The following is a 21,000-nucleotide window of genomic DNA, read 5'->3' on the forward strand; positions in this document are numbered from 1 at the left end:
GCTGCACACTGGAGTGAAAGAACAAGCCACTACTGTTGTCTAGAGATATCTAATGTCCGGAGTTCATTAGGTTGTTCATAGGAGACATATCTGCTTCCTTCTTGGTTTCACTGACGTTAATTAAGTACACAAAAAGGGGAAATAACTATTCTGCTTTGTTATCACTGTGATTATCTCAAACTCTCAAAATTACAGAGTTAATGCTGTTCTTTATTGAGTGCAGTCGGGGAATAAAAGACCCACAAAAGAGTTTTGCTCTGTGTCCAGTTACATCATTCATTACCAGGCCACACATATCTGACAATTCCACACAGGTGAGTGGACTACGACTGGGACGTATGGGAAAGAATATGGATTACTTATGGATTTATTTACAGATGTTACTTACAGTTGATACTAACAGTTATTATTGCTTACATGAATATGAATTACCAAGTATGAAATATGTGCTACGTATATGAATAAAAGTATTTACAAACATAACATTGTAAACTCTGTAACTACCTCCAATCTTCACCAGGTTTTATGAACTCTGCAATATGGAGAACCAGACATTCAATGAGCATGTCCTTCTCCTGGAGAGGTTAAAGGTCACTCCACAGTCCTCCTTTCCTGCCTTCATCTTCCTCCTAATCATCTACATCTTCATCGTAGTGTCCAACCTCGGCCTGGTGGTGCTGATCTCGAGGGACAGGAGCCTCCACCAGCCCATGTATCTGCTCCTCTGCAACTTGAGTATTAATGATGTTTTTGGGGCTACAGCCATTGTTCCTCGTTTGCTGAGTGAAATTTTTACAGCAAGAAAAGGCCGGTACATTTCCTATATAGAGTGTGTCATTCAAGCATTCTGTGTTCATTATTATGCAAGCTGCTTATACATAACTCTCATGATCATGGGCTTTGATAGGTATGTGGCCATCTGCAATCCCCTGCGATACACCACCATCATGACCAACAACATGGTGCTGAGGCTGACTGTTTTTAATTGGGGGGTGAGCTTAGTCTTAGTGGGTACCCTCATAGCTCTCAGTGTCCGTCTGTCCCGGTGCAGGCGGGTCATATCACACCCCTTCTGTGACAACGCCTCCTTGTTCAAGCTCTCTTGCGAAAGTATTGTGATAAATAATATCTATGGCCTCGCCATGACAACGGTCGTCTTAGCCTTTTCCATCGGGAGCACAATATTCACCTACCTGAAGATCGCCATGGTGTGTCTGAACAATAAGAGCAAGGTGTTAAACAGTCGAGCGCTGCAGACCTGTGCCACCCACCTAACTGTGTATATGATCATGATTGTGTCAGGAACCGTCATTATCATCCTGCACCGTTTCCCTCAGTTATCAGACCAAAGGAAACTAGCAGCCATTATGTTCCATGTGGTCCCCCCTGCCATGAATGCTGTTATCTATGGGCTACAAATTAAAGAGGTCAGACAAAAGATTATCATCATGTTTCATAATAATAAAGTGACTCTGAAGGAGGTGAAATCACAAGACTGAATTAAATGTTAAGTATCTGAAAGAAATATCAAGTCAGGTTTATTGAGCCTATATAGTCCTCCGTCTCAAATGACTTCACAAAGACAAGCCTACCTAGATCTAGCTAATCAACAGCCAATTACAAAACAAAATGATGGAATACAGTGTACAAACAAAATAAAGCACAAAGAAAAAAAAAACAAAGTATGAGACACAAGATAGGATATTGGAAGGTAGACTATCTAACCTACCTAGCCTAGCCTAGCCTACACAGCATCACCAACCTTAGACCAACCTCAGTGAAGATGAGGAAGAACTCACAAGAAACATTGTGCGGGCCCATTCATCCCCCACTGGGATGGCTGAGCGTGCAAAAGGTGCCGGGACAAAACAATAAAATGGACAATACAATTATAATGAAGTAACAAAGCAAATAAGACAGAGAGAAATATGATGAAGGAAGATGGCAGTTTGGCACCAGAATCCACAAAAGCTAGGCCAGCACCCACTAAGATCACTGCGTGCAACAGGTGCCTGAAAGTGAGGAAAGGCAAAAAGACACACACACACACACAGGCGTGCTAAGCACGACCCACACACTCGAAAGAGACACATTCTGCCATGTACACACTCATACAGACAGCAGACAGTCAGTGAAATGATTCAGGACAAGAGGCAGACTGGTTCCCAACAGCTGGTTCCTGTGTTCATGCTGACTGAACTGAGGTCAGAGAAGACGTGTCGGTCCTGAGCCGGCTGGCTGCGGCTGGTCGAGTGACAGTGAGAGCAGATACAGATACAGATAGATTCCACAGCATAAAAGATTCTGAGCTTGTGAAAAGATTTTTTCCAAATAATTTGAGACTTGCAGTTGTATATCGCCATTTAGGAACATGTGAAAAAATGTTGTATGAATGTATTTGAATGTGTAAAAAAGATTGAAGCAAACAGACATAATTTGTAAATGTATAGAAAACTCTCTAACCTCATGCTGGATCATCATTAACTTGACCCTTATGCATCCCCTCCTTGTTATGATATTGCATGTGTATGTATTTATTTGCACATTTTGCACATAGTGCTGATTTGCACTTTATTGTTGTTGTTGTCTGTGTGGTTGTATTTTATGTCCTACTGTGCAAGCCCTTATTAATTGCCCCTTTGAGATAAATAAAGTTTTTTCAATTGAATTGAAAAGATTTGTAGTCTAGTTGTAAACAATATTTTGTGAATGTGTAAGTAAAATTTGTGGACAAATGATTTAAAATGTGAGGTTGCAAAAAAATTAGAGCAAACAGATACAGTCATTCACTCAAATCAACGGAGGACCTCCTTCTCACTCTCTTTTTTGGTGCTATAATAACCAGCCTTTATAAGACAGATTTTTAGAGCAAGCTAGAGCTACTATTGATAGCTCGGTACCTCGCTACCTTAGCTCTAGGTAGCTAGTGCTAGCTTGCCCAAACAGAGGCGCTCCGGGTGCTCCTCCATCTTCTATCATCTTCTGTCAAGATACACTGTGCAGTACGAACCGTTGGGTGGTCTTCTTCAGCACTGAGAATTCAGACATGTCAAACTGGCAGATGAATTGTGTACAGACAGACAAAAATCATCTGTTGTCTCAAATTACCATTACTTGATGAATAACTTTGTTTATACAACTGTTGCATAAAAGCAATATCACACCTGGGGTCGTGCTGTTGTACTATATATATATACATGTATATATATATATATATATATATATATATATATATATATATATCAGCAGGCTGTGACGACCGAATCGCAGCCTGCTGATATACAGAACAACAGCACGACCTCGAGTGTGATACTGCTTAAATATACACAAAATTAATGGCAACAGATTTTATCACCATGGTGACTGTAACTTACATAGTGAAGACAAACTGACAGAACTTTGTACACAATCTTGATATTCTTTAATTTCACAGGGTCTTTAACCTCAAACTTGCAGCTTCTACCTCAATTTCACAATTCTAAGTGCCTTTGTCTCTCAGAGATAATTTTGAACAAATTAAAATGATCCACCAAATATAATCTATCATGATTGAGCTGATAGAGAGAAATATCAACAATGGCTGATGATGTTGATTACCCTTGTAAACTGGTGATGCAACGTGTGCTAGAGTTAAAACTCACCTTATAAAACTGTTTGTTAACTCACCTCTGGTCTGCAGTGGAGGGTGGCTCGTATCAAACAAGGTAAGGAGCGCACACACACACACACACACACACACACACAGGCACTCACACACAGAGTACTTTAACACATGCATCAAATTATGTACAAATAATATGGGTTACAAAATATATAGGCAGTTAAACTGGTCATGTATCTGATTGCAAAAATTGACAAAAGTTTTAAATGTGAATTGAAGTTATTTTCTGCAGTTGAGTTGCTTATGGTGCTAAAATGTCTGTTATGTGGAACTGGAAGGTCCATAGCAGCTTTTCATGTCAATTAATTTCCATTCTTGTATTCTTGTTGTTGAATACTGCAAACTGAAGCAGTGTAATATGGGTACGGAAGAGGATGAGGGCCACATGTGACACATTTATTTGAGTTCTGAGATTACAGTTTTTCTCAGTCGCTTTGGTACATTTCTCGAATCATCCTTAACATTTGCAAAACAGTAAGTGCATTTCTCGAAACAATTCGTACAAACAGCACCACACAATGGATTACCTGCAAAAGCTCGTAACTTGCTCAAAATCCTTAGTCTATCTCTCAAAAGTAAATATTCATGTCAGTGAACATGTCAGTGAACATGTCAGTGCCATCAGAATGACAAGTCCTTGTGTCATTGTTTACAAACAAGATAGTCAAAATGCTTAGTCATGTTGTCAATATAACAGTGACTCTGTAAGTATTTCTGATGTAAACTATGGCTAAGGTTTTGATGACAATGATTGAAAATGCACAAGGCTGCACTTTTTCTGTATGGCATATTTCAATTTCAACAGTTCAAAGTTCCACATTACTGCATGTGGGAGATTGATTGCAAGAGATTGGACAGGATTCACATTTACGCTTTTACTGTTTGTACTGTAATTTGTTGACAGACCATGTCATTGTGATACAGAAAAGAAAAAGACAAGACTGTTTTACAGCACTGCATAGCACAAAGGAAAAAAATACAAGATTAGAAATGTAAACATAGGAAACTCCCCTTGGGCAGAACTGTACATGCAGCGCTGTATGGGGAGTTACAGTGCGGTCTTTCTACACCTCCGGACCTTCCTGTCCTGTAACTCTGTGTTGTGTTGTGCTCTGTCTGTATCTGCTGCCAGCTGAAGGTTCATGAGATGCTCCTCTGAGATATTTTAGAGAACCGGTTGATCATTGGTTGATCTAACGCTTCACACATTCCCCTTCTTTAGTGAAAGTCAAGATTCACCTGAGAGTAATTCATCAATTCAGGACACATTTACAAAAAAAGTCTAATAGAAATGTATAGAAAATATGCTTGACAGATTATGACAACTGGTTCAACCATTTTGCATGTAATGACTTATGCAATGAACTAATGCCTAGATGTTTTGGGGGGTAAGACTATTCAACAGAGAACCAGTATAATACATTTTGATCAACATGACATAAGCAATTGATAATGTAGGAAACAGCAGACAATTGTACATAATCATTTGCATGAATGTGCCAAAGCATTTGCAATTTGTTCAAAAGAATGAGAAATTGCTTTTATGATGTGCACAAGTGACTAGATGATGTGGAGGTTGAACAAGTAGTTTTGAGAATTTCAATTCTGATCTGAGAAATGTACCAAAGCGACTGTGAAAAGAGAGTTTCCTATGTTTACATTTCTAATCTTGTATTTTTTTCCTTTGTGCTATGCAGTGCTGTGAAACAGTCTTGTCTTTTTCTTTTCTGTATCACAATGACATGGTCTGTCAACAAATTACAGTACAAACAGTAAAAGCGTAAATGTGAATCCTGTCCAATCTCTTGCAATCAATCTCCCACATGCAGTAATGTGGAACTTTGTACTGTTGAAATTGAAATATGCCATACAGAAAAAGTGCAGCCTTGTGCATTTTCAATCATTGTCATCAAAACCTTAGCCATAGTTTACATCAGAAATACTTACAGAGTCACTGTTATATTGACAACATGACTAAGCATTTTGACTATCTTGTTTGTAAACAATGACACAAGGACTTGTCATTCTGATGGCACTGACATGTTCACTGACATGTTCACTGACATGTTCACTGACATGTTCTCTGACATAAATATTTACTTTTGAGAGATAGACTAAGGATTTTGAGCAAGTTACAGGCTTTTGCAGGTAATCCATTGTGTGGTGCTGTTTGTACGAACTGTTTCCAGAAATGCACTTACTGTTTTGCAAATGTTAAGGATGATTCGAGAAATGTACCAAAGCGACTGAGAAAAACTGTTATAGACATTTAATACAAGGATAATGCATTGACTGTCTGAGTACAGGCACCCGCTTACAAACTAAATGATTGCACTATGGATTATCATTGATTCTTTTTATGTAACTTTATTGATCCTTGTGGTGACATTGGGCTGTTGCAGCAGCAAAAGTAATAGGACAGGATAGGGTGTAACATAGGGAACAAGCACAGATCCTGTACAGACCCATGGTGTGTGTTCAGTTCTCTGCACTGAAGCACTGCGACAGTTAAATGACCTAATTCCACTTACGTTACTTAAATACCACAAGGTAACGTTACAGTCAGCTACCGTTAAAGTCTATGGCGGCGAAGACGAGTTACTGTCTGCAAATCCCTGTTACTGACTGTGGAATGTTAAGTTTCACTTTAGTTTTCACACCGGGAGACTCTGACTGAGTTCAGTCTGCTGGTCTGCTGTCTGTACATCTCCACATTACAGACAGGATGTGATGTCACATCAGGAGCATTAGAGATCCATTTAGATCCATTTATACACACTGAGCAACTTTTGATTTTGTGCCTCTGTATGGAAACACTGCAGCTCACAGTCAGAGACGCCCTCTAGAGGCCAACTGACGAAGCATCATCTCACTAAGAGTTAGGGTTAGGGTTAGCCTAACCCTATGTGCTACATATATGAATAAAAGTATTTACAAACATAACATTGTAAAGTATAAAAAAAATCAATATGTGTATGTAAAAATCTAAAGATATTAAAATATCAACTCTGTAACTACCTCCAATCTTCACCAGGTTTTATGAACTCTGCAATATGGAGAACCAGACATTCAATGAGCATGTCCTTCTCCTGGAGAGGTTAAAGGTCACTCCACAGTCCTCCTTTCCTGCCTTCATCTTCCTCCTAATCATCTACATCTTCATCGTAGTGTCCAACCTCGGCCTGGTGGTGCTGATCTCGAGGGACAGGAGCCTCCACCAGCCCATGTATCTGCTCCTCTGCAACTTGAGTATTAATGATGTTTTTGGGGCTACAGCCATTATTCCTCGTTTGCTGAGTGAAATTTTTACAGCAAGAAAAGGCCGGTACATTTCCTATATAGAGTGTGTCATTCAAGCATTCTGTGTTCATTATCATGCAAGCTGCTTATACATAACTCTCATGATCATGGGCTTTGATAGGTATGTGGCCATCTGCAATCCCCTGCGATACACCACCATCATGACCAACAACATGGTGCTGAGGCTGACTGTTTTTAATTGGGGGGTGAGCTTAGTCTTAGTGGGTACCCTCATAGCTCTCAGTGTCCGTCTGTCCCGGTGCAGGCGGGTCATATTAAACCCCTTCTGTGACAACCCCTCCTTGTTCAAGCTCTCTTGCGAAAGTATTGTGATAAATAATATCTATGGCCTCGCCATGACAACGGTCGTCTTAGCCTTTTCCATCGGGAGCACAATATTCACCTACCTGAAGATCGCCATGGTGTGTCTGAACAATAAGAGCAAGGTGTTAAACAGTCGAGCGCTGCAGACCTGTGCCACCCACCTAACTGTGTATATGATCATGATTGTGTCAGGAACCGTCATTATCATCCTGCACCGTTTCCCTCAGTTATCAGACCAAAGGAAACTAGCAGCCATTATGTTCCATGTGGTCCCCCCTGCCATGAATGCTGTTATCTATGGGCTACAAATTAAAGAGGTCAGGCAAAAGATTATCATCATGTTTCATAATAATAAAGTGACTCTGAAGGAGGTGAAATCACAAGACTGAATTAAATGTTAAGTATTTGAAAGAAATATCAAGTCAGGTTTATTGAGTCTATATAGTCCTCCGTCTCAAATGACTTCACAAAGACAAGCCTACCTAGATCTAGCTAATCAACAGCCAATCACAAAACAAAATGATGGAATACAGTGTACAAACAAAATAAAGCACAAAGAAAAAAAAAACAAAGTATGAGACACAAGATAGGATATTGGAAGGTAGACTATCTAACCTACCTAGCCTAGCCTAGCCTACACAGCACCAACCTTAGACCAACCTCAGTGAAGATGAGGAAGAACTCACAAGAAACATTGTGTGGGCCCATTCATCCCCCACTGGGATGGCTGAGCGTGCAAAAGGTGCCGGGACAAAACAATAAAATGGACAATACAATTATAATGAAGTAACAAAGCAAATAAGACAGAGAGAAATATGATGAAGGAAGATGGCAGTTTGGCACCAGAATCCACAAAAGCTAGGCCAGCACCCACTAAGATCACTGCGTGCAACAGGTGCCTGAAAGTGAGGAAAGGCAAAAAGACACATACACACACACACACAGGCGTACTAAGCACGACCCACACACTCGAAAGAGACACATTCTGCCATGTACACACTCATACAGACAGCAGACAGTCAGTGAAATGATTCAGGACAAGAGGCAGACTGGTTCCCAACAGCTGGTTCCTGTGTTCATGCTGACTGAACTGAGGTCAGAGAAGACGTGTCGGTCCTGAGCCGGCTGGCTGCGGCTGGTCGAGTGACAGTGAGAGCAGATACAGATACAGATAGATTCCACAGCATAAAAGATTCTGAGCTTGTGAAAAGATTTTTTCCAAATAATTTGAGACTTGCAGTTGTATATCGCCATTTAGGAACATGTGAAAAAATGTTGTATGAATGTATTTGAATGTGTAAAAAAGATTGAAGCAAACAGACATAATTTGTAAATGTATAGAAAACTCTCTAACCTCATGCTGGATCATCATTAACTTGACCCTTATGCATCCCCTCCTTGTTATGATATTGCATGTGTATGTATTTATTTGCACATTTTGCACATAGTGCTGATTTGCACTTTATTGTTGTTGTTGTCTGTGTGGTTGTATTTTATGTCCTACTGTGCAAGCCCTTATTAATTGCCCCTTTGAGATAAATAAAGTTTTTTGAATTGAATTGAAAAGATTTGTAGTCTAGTTGTAAACAATATTTTGTGAATGTGTAAGTAAAATTTGTGGACAAATGATTTAAAATGTGAGGTTGCAAAAAAATCAGAGCAAACAGATACAGTCATTCATTCAAATCAACAGAGGATCTCCTTCTCTCTCTCTTTTTTTGTGCTATAATAACCAGCCTTTATAAGACAGATTTTTAGAGCAAGCTAGAGCTACTATTGATAGCTCGGTACCTCGCTACCTTAGCTCTAGGTAGCTAGCGCTAGCTTGCCCAAACAGAGGCGCTCCGGGTGCTCCTCTATCTTCCATCATCTTCTGTCAAGATACACTGTGCAGTACGAACCGTTGGGTGGTCTTCTTCAGCATTGAGAATTCAGACATGTCAAATTGGCAGATGAATTGTGTACGAGGCGTAAGACGGGCACATGTGGGATACTATATCCAAGAGTTATGTCTGCTGCTGCAGCTGCAGCACAGTTAGATATGGCGTTGGATTAGGAGGAATACATTATCAGTAGGTGTGTAGGGGCTGGCGTCAGTCATGACCAATTAAATAGCCTCTTTTCCTTCCCTTTAAAAGCAGTGCGCTCTGTCCCACGGTGCTCTGACAGTTTGGTGATGGAGCTTCTCTCAAGAGGAAACGGATGTCCTTGTGCAGGAGGTGCAGAATCACCACCAGCGAATAAAAGGCACCTTAAATTAAATTTGTTTGGGAGGAGAAAACCTTGCACTAATTAATGTGGATACTTTTGATGTACTTATTTCTGTAATAAAATATTTTCCTACCTGGAAGCTAAGGATGGCGACTGCCACCCTCTGTTACCCCTAAAGGACACCTATGGTTGGAATGTCTCTCAGCCAATCAATTCACAGGCGTGATGAACTGTTGATATGTAATGAAGGAAGAACTTTTTATAGGTGTTCCAGACTCTGTTATATGTGTGTGTCTCTGAATAACTCCAGTTAAAGGAAAAAATCATCCAATTACGTGACAAAGCTCCATACTGGAATACTGCTTATTTTTTAAACTTCTGTAATCTTTATTAAATCTGAAAAGGTAACAAGACAACACAACTCTGGAGAAATCACAGATCTCAGTTTCCTGTAGCGTTAACATCAAAATTGCCACTGTTCCACAGATCCACAGAACATAAGTTTAAACAAAAAAATGTCAACCCAAATATGACGCTGTAGAAGTGGCAGGAATGTGGAGACGGACAACTTCTCTCGTTGACTACACCAACTCGTGTGTCATTTATTTGAAACCAACAGAGCAAGACAATTTACATCGCACTGCCCAAAAACACAACACTACATCGAGCTGACGTCACTCAGAAAACCAGACTTTCTTAAAGGGACCGTGTCTCCTTAACCCTGAGAAGCACACAATATAACTGCGTGTGTTAAACATACCCAAACCACAGATTATGGTGAATAATGTCTATAGAGTCCGCCACATACGTCCCCCCAGAATTCACCATAACAGAGAAAGTCAACGTGGAGGGGGACGGATGGCCCGGCTGCAACGGCTCCGCAGAACGGGAGCGGGGGCCGGGGTGCCCGCAGGAGGAGCCTTGGGGACCCTGCGGTGGCGTGGGGGCAGGGTGGGGGGTGGAGGCAGGGCAGGGGGGCGCCCCCGCTGCGGGGGTAGGGCCAGGCCAACGGGTCGGTCCAAGTCCAGGTGAGCTGGTTTGAGGCGGTCCACAGAAACGTGCTCCGGCTTGCCGCCGACGTCCACCACAAAGTGCTTGTCCCCGGCCTCCAGGACGCGGAACGGGCCGTCGTAGGGTGGTTGCAGGGGCCCACGGTGGGGATAAAAACCCTGCCGACTGCAGACTTGTGGGGACGTGAGACCGTGGGAGGCCGTGATGGGGACCGGTGCAAAAACACTGGCGTTGTCCCGGAGCGTGGCCCGTTGGCGGGCTGCAGACCAGGGAGCCATGGCGTTAGGGACGAAATACCCTGGGACCCGCAGCGGCTGGCCGTAAACCAGTTCGGCAGATGAGGACTGGAGGTCCTCTTTAGGGGCGGTCCTGAGGCCCAGCATGACCCATGGGAGCCTGTCAACCCAGCTGCTGTCTTTGAGGCTGGACCGAAGAGCGGCCTTCATGGAGCGCTGAAACCGCTCGCACAACCCGTTGGCCTGTGGGTGGTACGCAGTGGTGCGGTGGAGCTTCACCCCCAGGCCCTCTGCGACTGCGTTCCAGACCTCGGACGTAAACTGTAGGCCTCGGTCAGAGGAGAGGTCAGATGGGGTGCCGAAACGGGCGACCCAGGACCCGATGAACGGCCGGGCCACCTCGGTGGACGTCGTCGACGACAGTGGGACGGCTTCCGGCCATCGAGTGGTCCTGTCCACCATGGTGAGGAGGTAAGTGAAACCGTGGGAGGGGGGAAGGGGGCCCACCAGGTCCACGTTGACGTGGTCGAACTTCCTTTCAGGCACCGGGAACTGCGCCATGGGGGCTTTGGTGTGGCGGTGCACTTTAGAGCGCTGGCACTCCATGCAGGTGCCAGCCCAGTCTCTCACGTCTTTTTTGAGCCCATGCCAGATGAACCTGGCCGCCACCAGCTTTATAGATGGCTTTTTGCCTGGGTGGGAGAGGCCATGGACGGCGTCGAACACACGCCGTCTCCACCCAGAGGGAACGACGGGCCTGGGCTGACCCATGGAGACGTCGCACAGGAGTGTGGTGCCGGCGTCGTCGAAAACCACGTCCTCCAGCTGCAGCCCTGTGACAACCATCCTGTAAGCCTGCACGTCCGGGTCGGCGGCCTGATCAGCTGCCATGCAAGCGTAGTCAAGTCCCAAGTGAACGGCCCCCACGATGGCCCGGGAGAGGCAGTCGGCGACGAGGTTGGCTTTGCCAGCGACATGCCGTATGTCCGTGGTGAACTCCGAAATGTAGGAGAGCTGCCGCTGTTGGCGGGCGGACCACGGTTCGGCCACCTTAGCCATGGCGAACGTCAGCGGTTTGTGGTCCACAAACGCCGGGAACTGGCGGCCCTCCAGCAGGAAATGGAAATGTCGAATGGCGAGGAAGAGGCCAAGGACCTCCCGATCGAAGGTGCTGTACTTCCGTTCACTGGGGCGTAACTTGTGGCTGAAGAAAGCGAGCGGTTGCCAGGCACCGCCCACCCACTGCTTGTGCACGGTGCTGACGGCATAATCCGAAGCGTCCATGGTGATGGCGATCGGGGCCGTGGGTGATGGGTGCGCCAGCATTGCGGCGTTAGCCAGAGCAGTCTTAGCATCCGTAAATGCCTTGTCCCTCTCCGCGAACCAGTCCACCGTGTGTTTGGGGGCCTTGCCTTTTAGAGCCTCGTACAGGGGTCGCATGAGTCGAGCAGCTTGGGGAATAAAGTGGTGGTAAAAGTTCACCATGCCTCGGAACTCCTGCAGGGACTTGATCATGAGCAGGCGCGAGAAATTTGTGACGGCGTCCACCTTCGACGGGAGGGGGACTGCCCCGTCTTTGGTGATGCGGTGACCAAGGAAGTCGATGGTGGTCAGCCCGAACTGGCACTTGGCTGGGTTGACGATCAGCCCGTGCTGGCTGAGCCGCTTGAAGAGAGTCCGAAGGTGGGACAGGTGTTCCGCTTTGGAGGTGCTGGCGACGAGGATGTCGTCCAGAGAGATGAAAAGGAAAGGCAGGTCCCGTAGCACCGAGTCCATGAGGCGCTGGAAGGTCTGTGCGGCGTTCTTAAGGCCGAACGGCATGCGCAGGAACTCGAACAGTCCGAATGGGGTGATCACCGCCGTTTTGGGGACGTCCAGCGGGTGGACAGGCACCTGGTGGTATCCACGAATGAGGTCCACTTTGGAAAAGATGACTTTCCCCACCAGGTGGGCGGAAAAGTCCTGGATGTGCGGAACCGGGTAGCAGTCCGGTGTCGACACGTTGTTGAGATGGCGGTAATCGCCGCACGGGCGCCCCAGCCGTTGGGCTTCGGGGCGATGTGGAGGGGTGAAGCCCACGGGCTGTTGGAGCGGCGAATGATGCCGAGGCGCTCCATAGTCTCGAACTCCGTCCTGGCGATGGCGAGCTTGGCTGGGTCGAGGCGCCGGGCCCGGGCGTAGACCGGGGGGCCGGTGGTGGCGATGTGGTGTTCCACCCCGTGCTTGGCGGTGGATGACGAGAAGGTGGGCTGCGTGAGGTCCGGGAACTCGGCAAGAAGACGGAGAAACTCGTCCGCGGCTGAGAGCATGCTAGACAGTCTGATGGAGTCTGCTCCGCTGAGTGTACACGCATATGAACTGAAGGTGACAGCGTCAATCAAGCGGCGGTGTTTGACATCCACCAGCAGTCCATAGGCGCATAGAAAATCCGCGCCGAGGAGGGAGACGGTCACGTTCGCCGTGACAAAGTCCCAGCCAAACCGCTGTCCGCCGAAACACAGCACCACGTACCTCGTGCCGTAGGTGCGGATGGGGCTACCATTAGTGGCTTCCATGGGGGGGCCGTGTCCGCCGGCCAGGATGTCCACTCCCGATGCGGGCAGGACACTCCTCTGCGCGCCTGTGTCGCACAGGAAACGCCGTCCGGAGATGGTGTCCTGGATGAACAGCAGCCTGCCTGCTTGGCCGATGCTCAGGGCCACTACTGAGCGCCGGCCCCGGCGTTTCCCGCCACGCCGAAGCTGCATGGCGATCGGCACTGCTTGGCTTTGGGCCCAAACTTTGCGTGGTAAAAACACAGGCCGGGGTCCTGCCGCCGACGAGGAGCTGTTACTACGGCGGCGACCGTTGTGCCTCCAGGCAGTGGTGAAAGAGCAGCAGCGCGGCCGCGCAGTGTTGTTGACCAGCCAGGAAAAATGTATCAGCCTCCTCGGCCAGAGCACGGCAGTCAGTGATGGCGGTGTTGGCCAGGGCAGCTCGTACCTGGGAAGGCAGCTGTCGCAGGAACAGGTGGACGAAGAGGAAATCGGGTTTGTGCCCACCCAGGAGATCCAGCATCCTGTCCATGAGCTCAGACGGCTTGCTGTCGCCGAGGCCTTGCAGAGAAAAGAGCCGGCTAGCCCTCTCGGCGTCGGAAAGTTCAAAAGCTCTCAACAGGTGGGCTTTGAGTGTCTCATATTTATCCTGCAGTGGGGGAGTTTTGAGGAGGTTCACCACTCGTGATGCAGCTGAACTCCCGAGGGCCGACACCACGTAAAAGTATCTTGTGGCGTCCGCGGTGATCTCCCGAAGCGCGAACTGCGCTTCCGTCTGGGCGAACCAGGCCGAGGCCGACGATTCCCAGAACTCCTGTAGTTTGAGGGAAACTGCATTAGTCGCCATGTTCAAGAAGAGCTGTCACTGGAAACGTCCAGCAGACAAACGTCAGGGTCACCAGTGTAGAAGTGGCAGGAATGTGGAGATGGACAACTTCTCTTGGTGACTACACCAACTCGTGTGTCATTTATTTGAAACCAACAGAGCAAGACAATTTACATCGCGCTGCCCAAATACACAACACTACGTCGAGCTGACGTCACTCAGAAAACCAGACTTTCTTAAAGGGACCGTGTCTCCTTAACCCTGAGAAGCACACAATATAACTGCGTGTTAAACATACCCAAACCACAGATTATGGTGAATAATGTCCATAGAGTCCGCCACAACACCAGCATGAGCTGACAGAAACACTAACAGTGGCTGCTGATGTTGAGGCTGAGTCAGAAACAGCTGTTGCCTAGTGACAGTTCAGTGACGTAACGAGCCGGCAGCAGCAGACGCCACGCAGCCGCCTTATAAAAAGTGACTCCTCCACCTCTGGTCCAGGGTGGAGGTGTGCGTCACCAAAGGTAAAGCTGACAGACACACACACACACCCACACACCCACACACACACACACAAACTCTCTCTCTCTCCTTTTAGAAGGGTATCAAAATTTATAATTTGAGAAATTATATTTTACATAGTTCATTAAATGTATGTGTTTTGTTGCAAAAACCAAATCTTTGAAAAAAAAAATGTTCGTATTGTTTCATGCCAAGTTGGAAAAAATCAAAAACGAAATGGGATGAAACTCGGAATATAGTCAGCTGTTGAGCGTCTTATTGCAAAAGTAAGTGTTGCAATTGTGAGATTTGAAAATGAGATTTAAATGTGTTTTGAACTGTTTCCCTATGTTTTTACTAAATGCAACAGACCTGCATTGTGAGTTTCACTGTTGCAAAAAGATTTTCGAACAGTGTATCAAATTGTTTCAGTATTTATTTGCATTTATTTGCATGATCTTGTTGTATTTTTCACTCTTTTCAGGAATATGTCTTGAGGATGTATGGGTGATGAGTGCAGTCATCAGAGTGAATATAGAGCAGAGATCTCCTTTAATCTGTGAATCCTCCTTTGAGCATTGGTGTGTTTAGGGAGTTTCAGCTGTGTTTCAGCTGAATCAGGCCCAGCAACGGCCCCATATTCACCACATAAACATTTGAAATATATACAGTATAATATTTATCAGGCAATATTTGAAAAACAAATGAATGAAAATAGAAATTCTGTCCTCAAAAACGAATATTTTCTAAGCAAAGTCTTAAGAACTTCAACACGAACCCATAATGTGCTTCAAGTTCATGCCAGCAGTCAAATATGGGAGAATGGGTGTCATTCTTTTTTTTAAATGGTGGATATACAGTATATCTCATTTGGGAATGAAACATTCACTTCAATTGTTCATTTTACTATTGCTCCATTGAGAAATGTGCTGTAGAAACATAATTTGTCAGCTTGGAATCATAAGGTTCTATTTGACCTTTTTTTTTTTCAAAATTGAGTATCCACATAACTCAAAGTCCCTCTGTAACTACACCAGGACTTCACCCACAGCAGAGCCGGCAGCTGTCAGAGTCACTTCAGGCTCTCCTCTGGGTGGAGCGCTGGTGAAGCTGCCAAGGGAATTATTTGATGTTCGTTCTCTGTGAGCGGCGGGCTCCCGGTGTAGATCGGCTTGACTTATCCACATATTCAGGATTTTTTTATTTTACTTTATACTTGCATGGTGGTTATTGTTTTTTAAGTTCAAGTTTGTTTATTTATATAGCCCTTTATCTGTCTCAGAGGACTTTACAGAGAATGAGCCTAACTAGATCTAAATAACCAAAAATAAATGGTGAACAAAATGATATAGGACAAGCATAGTGAATAACACAAGACAGACAAGAGCAGATTTTAAAACCTTTTGGGGTTAAGTATTTAAAAAGATAGAAAGTACGTGATAGTTTTGCCAGCTGGGATGTCAAATCTTTGATGCTCAATTTCTCAGAACTGCACTCCACCCAGATTTTTTAAATCTTTTTTATTTTATTTTACCATTTTAAAACAAGTTACATATATACAATATAATGTAATGCAAATGGTTAAAAAACAATCAAGGATAAAACACAAGAAAGTCCAAGACTTATTTCCATTGTGGGCAAAACCAGCAGGTGAAGCACAGTGTCAATGAGTCAATATAACAATAAAGATAACAACAGACCAGTAATATACGAATACTATGTTTCATACAATATAAATTCTACATAAAACCAAAATGTCTCCAACAATCAAATAAGCTACACAGTCAATAAAATAAAATTCACATAGAAACGTATACTGTAGCTCCAAGCTCACCAATTATCATCTTTTTTGGTATTAAATGCAAAGACATATTTTCTGTCTCTTCACCAGGTTTCATGAACTCTCAGTATGGAGAACCAGAGTTTCAATGCAGATATGCTGCTGCTGGAGGGGTTAAAGGTCACGCCCCAGTCCTCCTTCCCTGCCTTCATCCTCCTCCTCCTCATCTACATCTTCATCATGGTGTCCAACATCGGCCTGGTGGTCCTGATCTCCCTGGAGAGGAGCCTCCACCAGCCCATGTACCTGCTCTTCTGCAATATGAGTATTAACGATGTTTTTGGGGCCACAACCATTATTCCTCGTTTGCTGAGTGACATTTTCATAGCGAGCGCAGACCGGTACATTCATTACATCGAGTGTGTCATTCAGGCGTTCTGTTCTCATTTTCACGCAGGCACCTCTCACACAGTACTCATGATCATGGCCTTCGACCGGTATATGGCCATCTGCAACCCGCTGCAGTACGCCACCATCATGACCAACAGGATGGTGCTGAGGCTGACTGTGTCCGCCTGGGCCGCGGCCTTCGCTTCAGTAGCGATCCTCCTCGGCCTCACGATCCGCCTGTCGCGCTGCAGGAGGATTATACTCAACCCGTTCTGCGACAACGCCTCCTTGTTCAAGCTCTCGTGCCAGAACATCCTGTGGAACCACATCTACGGGCTGGGCAGCGCCGTGGTCATCCTGGGCTCCTCCATCGGCAGCGTAACGCTCACCTACCTGAGGATCGCCACGGTGTGTGTGAGCAGTAAGAGCAGGGCGCTGAACAGCCGGGCGCTGCAGACCTGCGCCACACACCTAGCTGTGTACATGATCATGTTGGTTTCGTGTTTCACCCCCCTGGTTCTGCATCGGTACCCTCAGTGGTCGGACCACGGGAAACTGGCGTCCATCATGTTCCATGTGGTGCCTCCGGCGCTGAACGCCGCTATCTACGGCCTGCAAATTAAAGAGGTCAGACAGAGGATTTTCAAGATGTTTTATAACAATAAAGTGGCTCTAATGGACGGGAAATGAAATATATTAAATATTTAAAGGAAATATTTCTTTAATATTACTTTGCTCCCTAAAATATTTGTGTGAGATGAATTGAGTTGAATTTAAGTTATTTAATGTATTTTGTGAGAAGTGGAAGATGTGCTTAATATAGTACTGTTTCAAAATGCAGTTTGAATGTTATGAGAATAATTGTTGCCCCTAACATTGTTAGAACTGCCTGTTGCTCAGATTCTGTGAAACAACCTAGCTGCACTTTACAGAATAGCTGTATTTTTCTTTGGGAGTTTATAAGCTTAAAACTGCTGTCTGGTATTTCAGCATCTGCATGTATTGACACCGTTCATGATAATACTTCAAAGATATTTCAGTTGCTTAAGCTGCAATGTTTCTTTGTGGGAAATCATAATTGATTTCATTGCAATCATCTCCTTTCCCAGAAGTATTAAATACCAAATGGATACTCTCATCAAGGTTCAATTTCACTTACATATCATTCAAAGTATGGGATAGGGGTGATATATTTTATATCATATATATTAATATATAATAGAAATGGTAATAGATTCATAAACATCATGCAAATTCAATAATCGAATTTACCCACTGTTATAGATCTCTGTATTAGCACCAGTGAAGAAGAAGTTATTACAAGTTGAAGGATAATCAGATATCAGCGCTCATTTTCCTCCTCCATTCATTCTTGTCCAGTAGAAAAAACAAACTTCCACAGAGCGACAGAATCCATCACAGGAAACATGAAGCCAGACTTCCTGTTTCTCCTCACTGAGCTGAGCTGAGTGTTTTCATCATCTCTGCCTGTCAGTCAGCTGATAGGAAATAATCCTCAGAAACACTTCACCGTCACATTATTTAGCTAGAACAGCAGTTCGTTTCAAGCTCGGTTTGACACCGTAAAGTTTGGGTTTTAAAAACAAGTAAATGTTAAAAAAACTAACTACATCCAGCATGCATTGCAAAATAATTGGGGGAAATGTAAATTAGATGTAGCGAGAAGTAAATGGGCTGTGACTTTAACTGACACAACTATTCTTAAAACAAAATCATGAAAACTGAATAATATGGGACGTTTAACATCTAGAGTAATGGCATGTGTTTGACTCCATCATCTAACAGACAGCTGAGTTTTAAATCCCTGCTCAAAACTTTCTTTTATAGAAAAGCCTTTTTATATTTTTTTTGTTTTGATTTTATTGCTGTCATTCTGTTCTGTTTTCTTGTCTTTTTTTTTTTTAGTTTCTGCCTTTGATTTTATTTTTTGTAACTTTGTTTGTTTTGAAAAGTGCTATATAAGTTATTTTTATTATTATTAACAAGTGAACAATGTATGACTTTCATATGTGACACAGGAGTTTTCAACAGATGTGGCAGGGTGACACAGTGGTTAGTACAGTGTCCCTGCAACCAAAACACCACAGGCTCAATTCCTGCAACCTTGATGAAGACTCTGAAGAAGAGCATCAGCTGACTGCAGCATATGTAATGTAGCTGTGTTTTATGATTCAAAAAGTGAGACTGAAGTCTGCAGTGTGATTTCTGCTGTCATGGTGAATAAAAAGGCCGTGATGTTGTTTTCATGCTGAGCAAAGTTTATTGTGAGACTAATAATAACTCGCACATCATTATCATCAATCACAACTGGGACACAGTTAGGAGTGACAGTGAGTAGTGGAAGGTATTTCAAATGTCACAACCAGAGTTTGAGTTCAAATGTTCAATGCCAACAGTTTCAGTCTCTCGTCTCTAAATACTGAGTTCAGACTTCACTCCCTCCATCTGCTGACCGTCTCACCCTGTCCAGATGATCTGTGGTTTCTGGGTCAGATTCTGCTTTCAGATTCTTCTTCTCAGAGTTTGTGGTTTTGTCAGAGCTGAACTATCTACTGGCGGATATAAAAAAGGCAGGACCCCCTCAAAAAAGACAAGGGACCCCCATAAGAAAGATAAATCTAAACTTGGTGGTCCCATGTCACGTTTTGAATGCAGCATAGGCTACTGTATAAATCTCCATAAGTGCTCCAAATTTCCGAGTTTCCGTGAATGCAGCATAAATCTCCCGCTCCGGTAACGTGATGAACAGTCTGATATTCAGACTGAAATTACCGGAAATTACCTGGTATTCTCCCCAGAACCAGTCACTAGTGGCTGAGGTATCCAGCCGCTCTGACGTTATTTTCACATTTCAAATTTCAAACTTTGATTGGCTCGATTGTTTCTCCGAGCGAGAACAAGCGGGACACGCCAGACTCTCTGAATCGCATCAGAAAAGCTGATGAGTTGGCGGGATGTGGTTCAGGAGTCTGGAACAAACTTATGTGGACAACAGGACGAGTGGACCTTTCTGTTTGGAGTGCGTGAATAATTTAGTAAGTACTTTTATTATTAAAAAAAATCCACTTTGTGCTGGTATGATTAACAGTTTTTACTCCCAACAGCAGCTAGCTAGCTACCTAACCCAACTGTCATACAACAGCTTTACACTAGCCAAAGCTTGGGTCTAGCTATAGCTGAGCCCTGCCTGAAATCAGACAGAATTGTCAACTCGTCACTCCATTTCTTCAGTCTGACACATGGCTGTATTAAACGGTCTGACATTGCCTCCACCATAGAGATGTAACACTAGAGAGGACATTACGTCATATACTGTGGGAAAACCGTCCGCCATCTTACCTGGGTCCAGTTTACCAGCAACTACAACAGCTGTCTATGGGAAGCAGCCACTGTTGTCCTGATCTGGACCAAACTGCTGCACTAAAAGGACCAGAGAGACCAGAGAAGCTGCATCACCTTCCACACGTCAGTAGAGTAGAAGACAGAGGCTGTTTTATATGCTAAATTTAACTGACACAACTTAAAACAACATTTCTGGCTAGTAGTATCCAACAGACTGGAGTTCTATTTGAAACAGTTTGTAACGGTATGTGTTAGCTAGTTATGTTAGTTATGTTAGCTGTTATATCTCTATGGCCTCCAGTCTAACCGATTTCCGTGGGGGAGGGGGATTCGATTTTCCCTAACCAATCACTAGAGACCAACGTATCCGCCTGAATCTAACGTCATTTTAAGTCGACACTGATGCGAAGAAAACATCTCGGATTTCAAAGTAATTGGTACTTTTAATGGATTTAGAACAGCCTCGATAGCAGCGTCTATCTTGTCTACAGCGGTCGCCATTGTTGTTATTACTCCTCCTTGGTTCTGGCGCACAGCTTGACAACAGCTTGACAACGGCGTTAGTCCCGCCCGTGGTGCTGATTGGCTAATTGTTAGTCCCCCCCCGGCGCTCATTGGACCGATCATTTTTCAAACGAGAGAAACCGCTGTTTTATGTCAGGATGCCAGACCAGAAGCAGTCAACTGGTGGAGAGGGCGGATTCAAAGGTCTGGACCCAGGCAGGCTGAGCCCCGTTGGGACTGGCACTAAACTGGCACTACACTGTCGTTTGAAAGTATTTGCAAATACTTTAAAACAATATGTTTTACTCGTGTAACAGAAAAGCGTTGGCAAATTTTGGTCTGGGTACCTTGCCTAA

The 21,000-nt window shown here is 44.5% G+C and overlaps 3 protein-coding genes across 3 annotated transcripts; all 3 read left to right on the forward strand.

Moving 5' to 3' along the window:
- The first annotated feature begins 539 nt into the window (after positions 1 to 539).
- On the forward strand, positions 540 to 1,499 carry LOC139908117 (olfactory receptor 52D1-like). Its single transcript, XM_071894700.2, has one exon. It carries the CDS (start codon positions 540 to 542, stop codon positions 1,497 to 1,499), a length of 960 nt encoding a protein of 319 aa, XP_071750801.2.
- Positions 1,500 to 6,714: 5,215 nt separating this feature from the next.
- LOC139908116 (olfactory receptor 52D1-like) lies at positions 6,715 to 7,674 on the forward strand. The gene has a single exon (XM_071894699.1). The coding sequence runs from the start codon at positions 6,715 to 6,717 to the stop codon at positions 7,672 to 7,674; it is 960 nt and encodes a 319-aa protein (XP_071750800.1).
- An 8,842-nt stretch (positions 7,675 to 16,516) lies between these two features.
- LOC139908115 (olfactory receptor 52D1-like) lies at positions 16,517 to 17,467 on the forward strand. Its single transcript, XM_071894697.2, has one exon. It carries the CDS (start codon positions 16,517 to 16,519, stop codon positions 17,465 to 17,467), a length of 951 nt encoding a protein of 316 aa, XP_071750798.1.
- Positions 17,468 to 21,000: the final 3,533 nt, after the last annotated feature.

This window comes from Centroberyx gerrardi, chromosome 11, assembly GCF_048128805.1.
Source record: "Centroberyx gerrardi isolate f3 chromosome 11, fCenGer3.hap1.cur.20231027, whole genome shotgun sequence".
Taxonomy (NCBI): domain Eukaryota; kingdom Metazoa; phylum Chordata; class Actinopteri; order Beryciformes; family Berycidae; genus Centroberyx; species Centroberyx gerrardi.

Bases quoted from the DNA above. Each gene is read 5' to 3' on its own strand.
- LOC139908117 (XM_071894700.2), top strand. From the start codon at position 540: ATGGAGAACCAGACATTCAATGAGCATGTCCTTCTCCTGGAGAGGTTA.
- LOC139908115 (XM_071894697.2), top strand. From the start codon at position 16,517: ATGGAGAACCAGAGTTTCAATGCAGATATGCTGCTGCTGGAGGGGTTA.
- LOC139908116 (XM_071894699.1), top strand. From the start codon at position 6,715: ATGGAGAACCAGACATTCAATGAGCATGTCCTTCTCCTGGAGAGGTTA.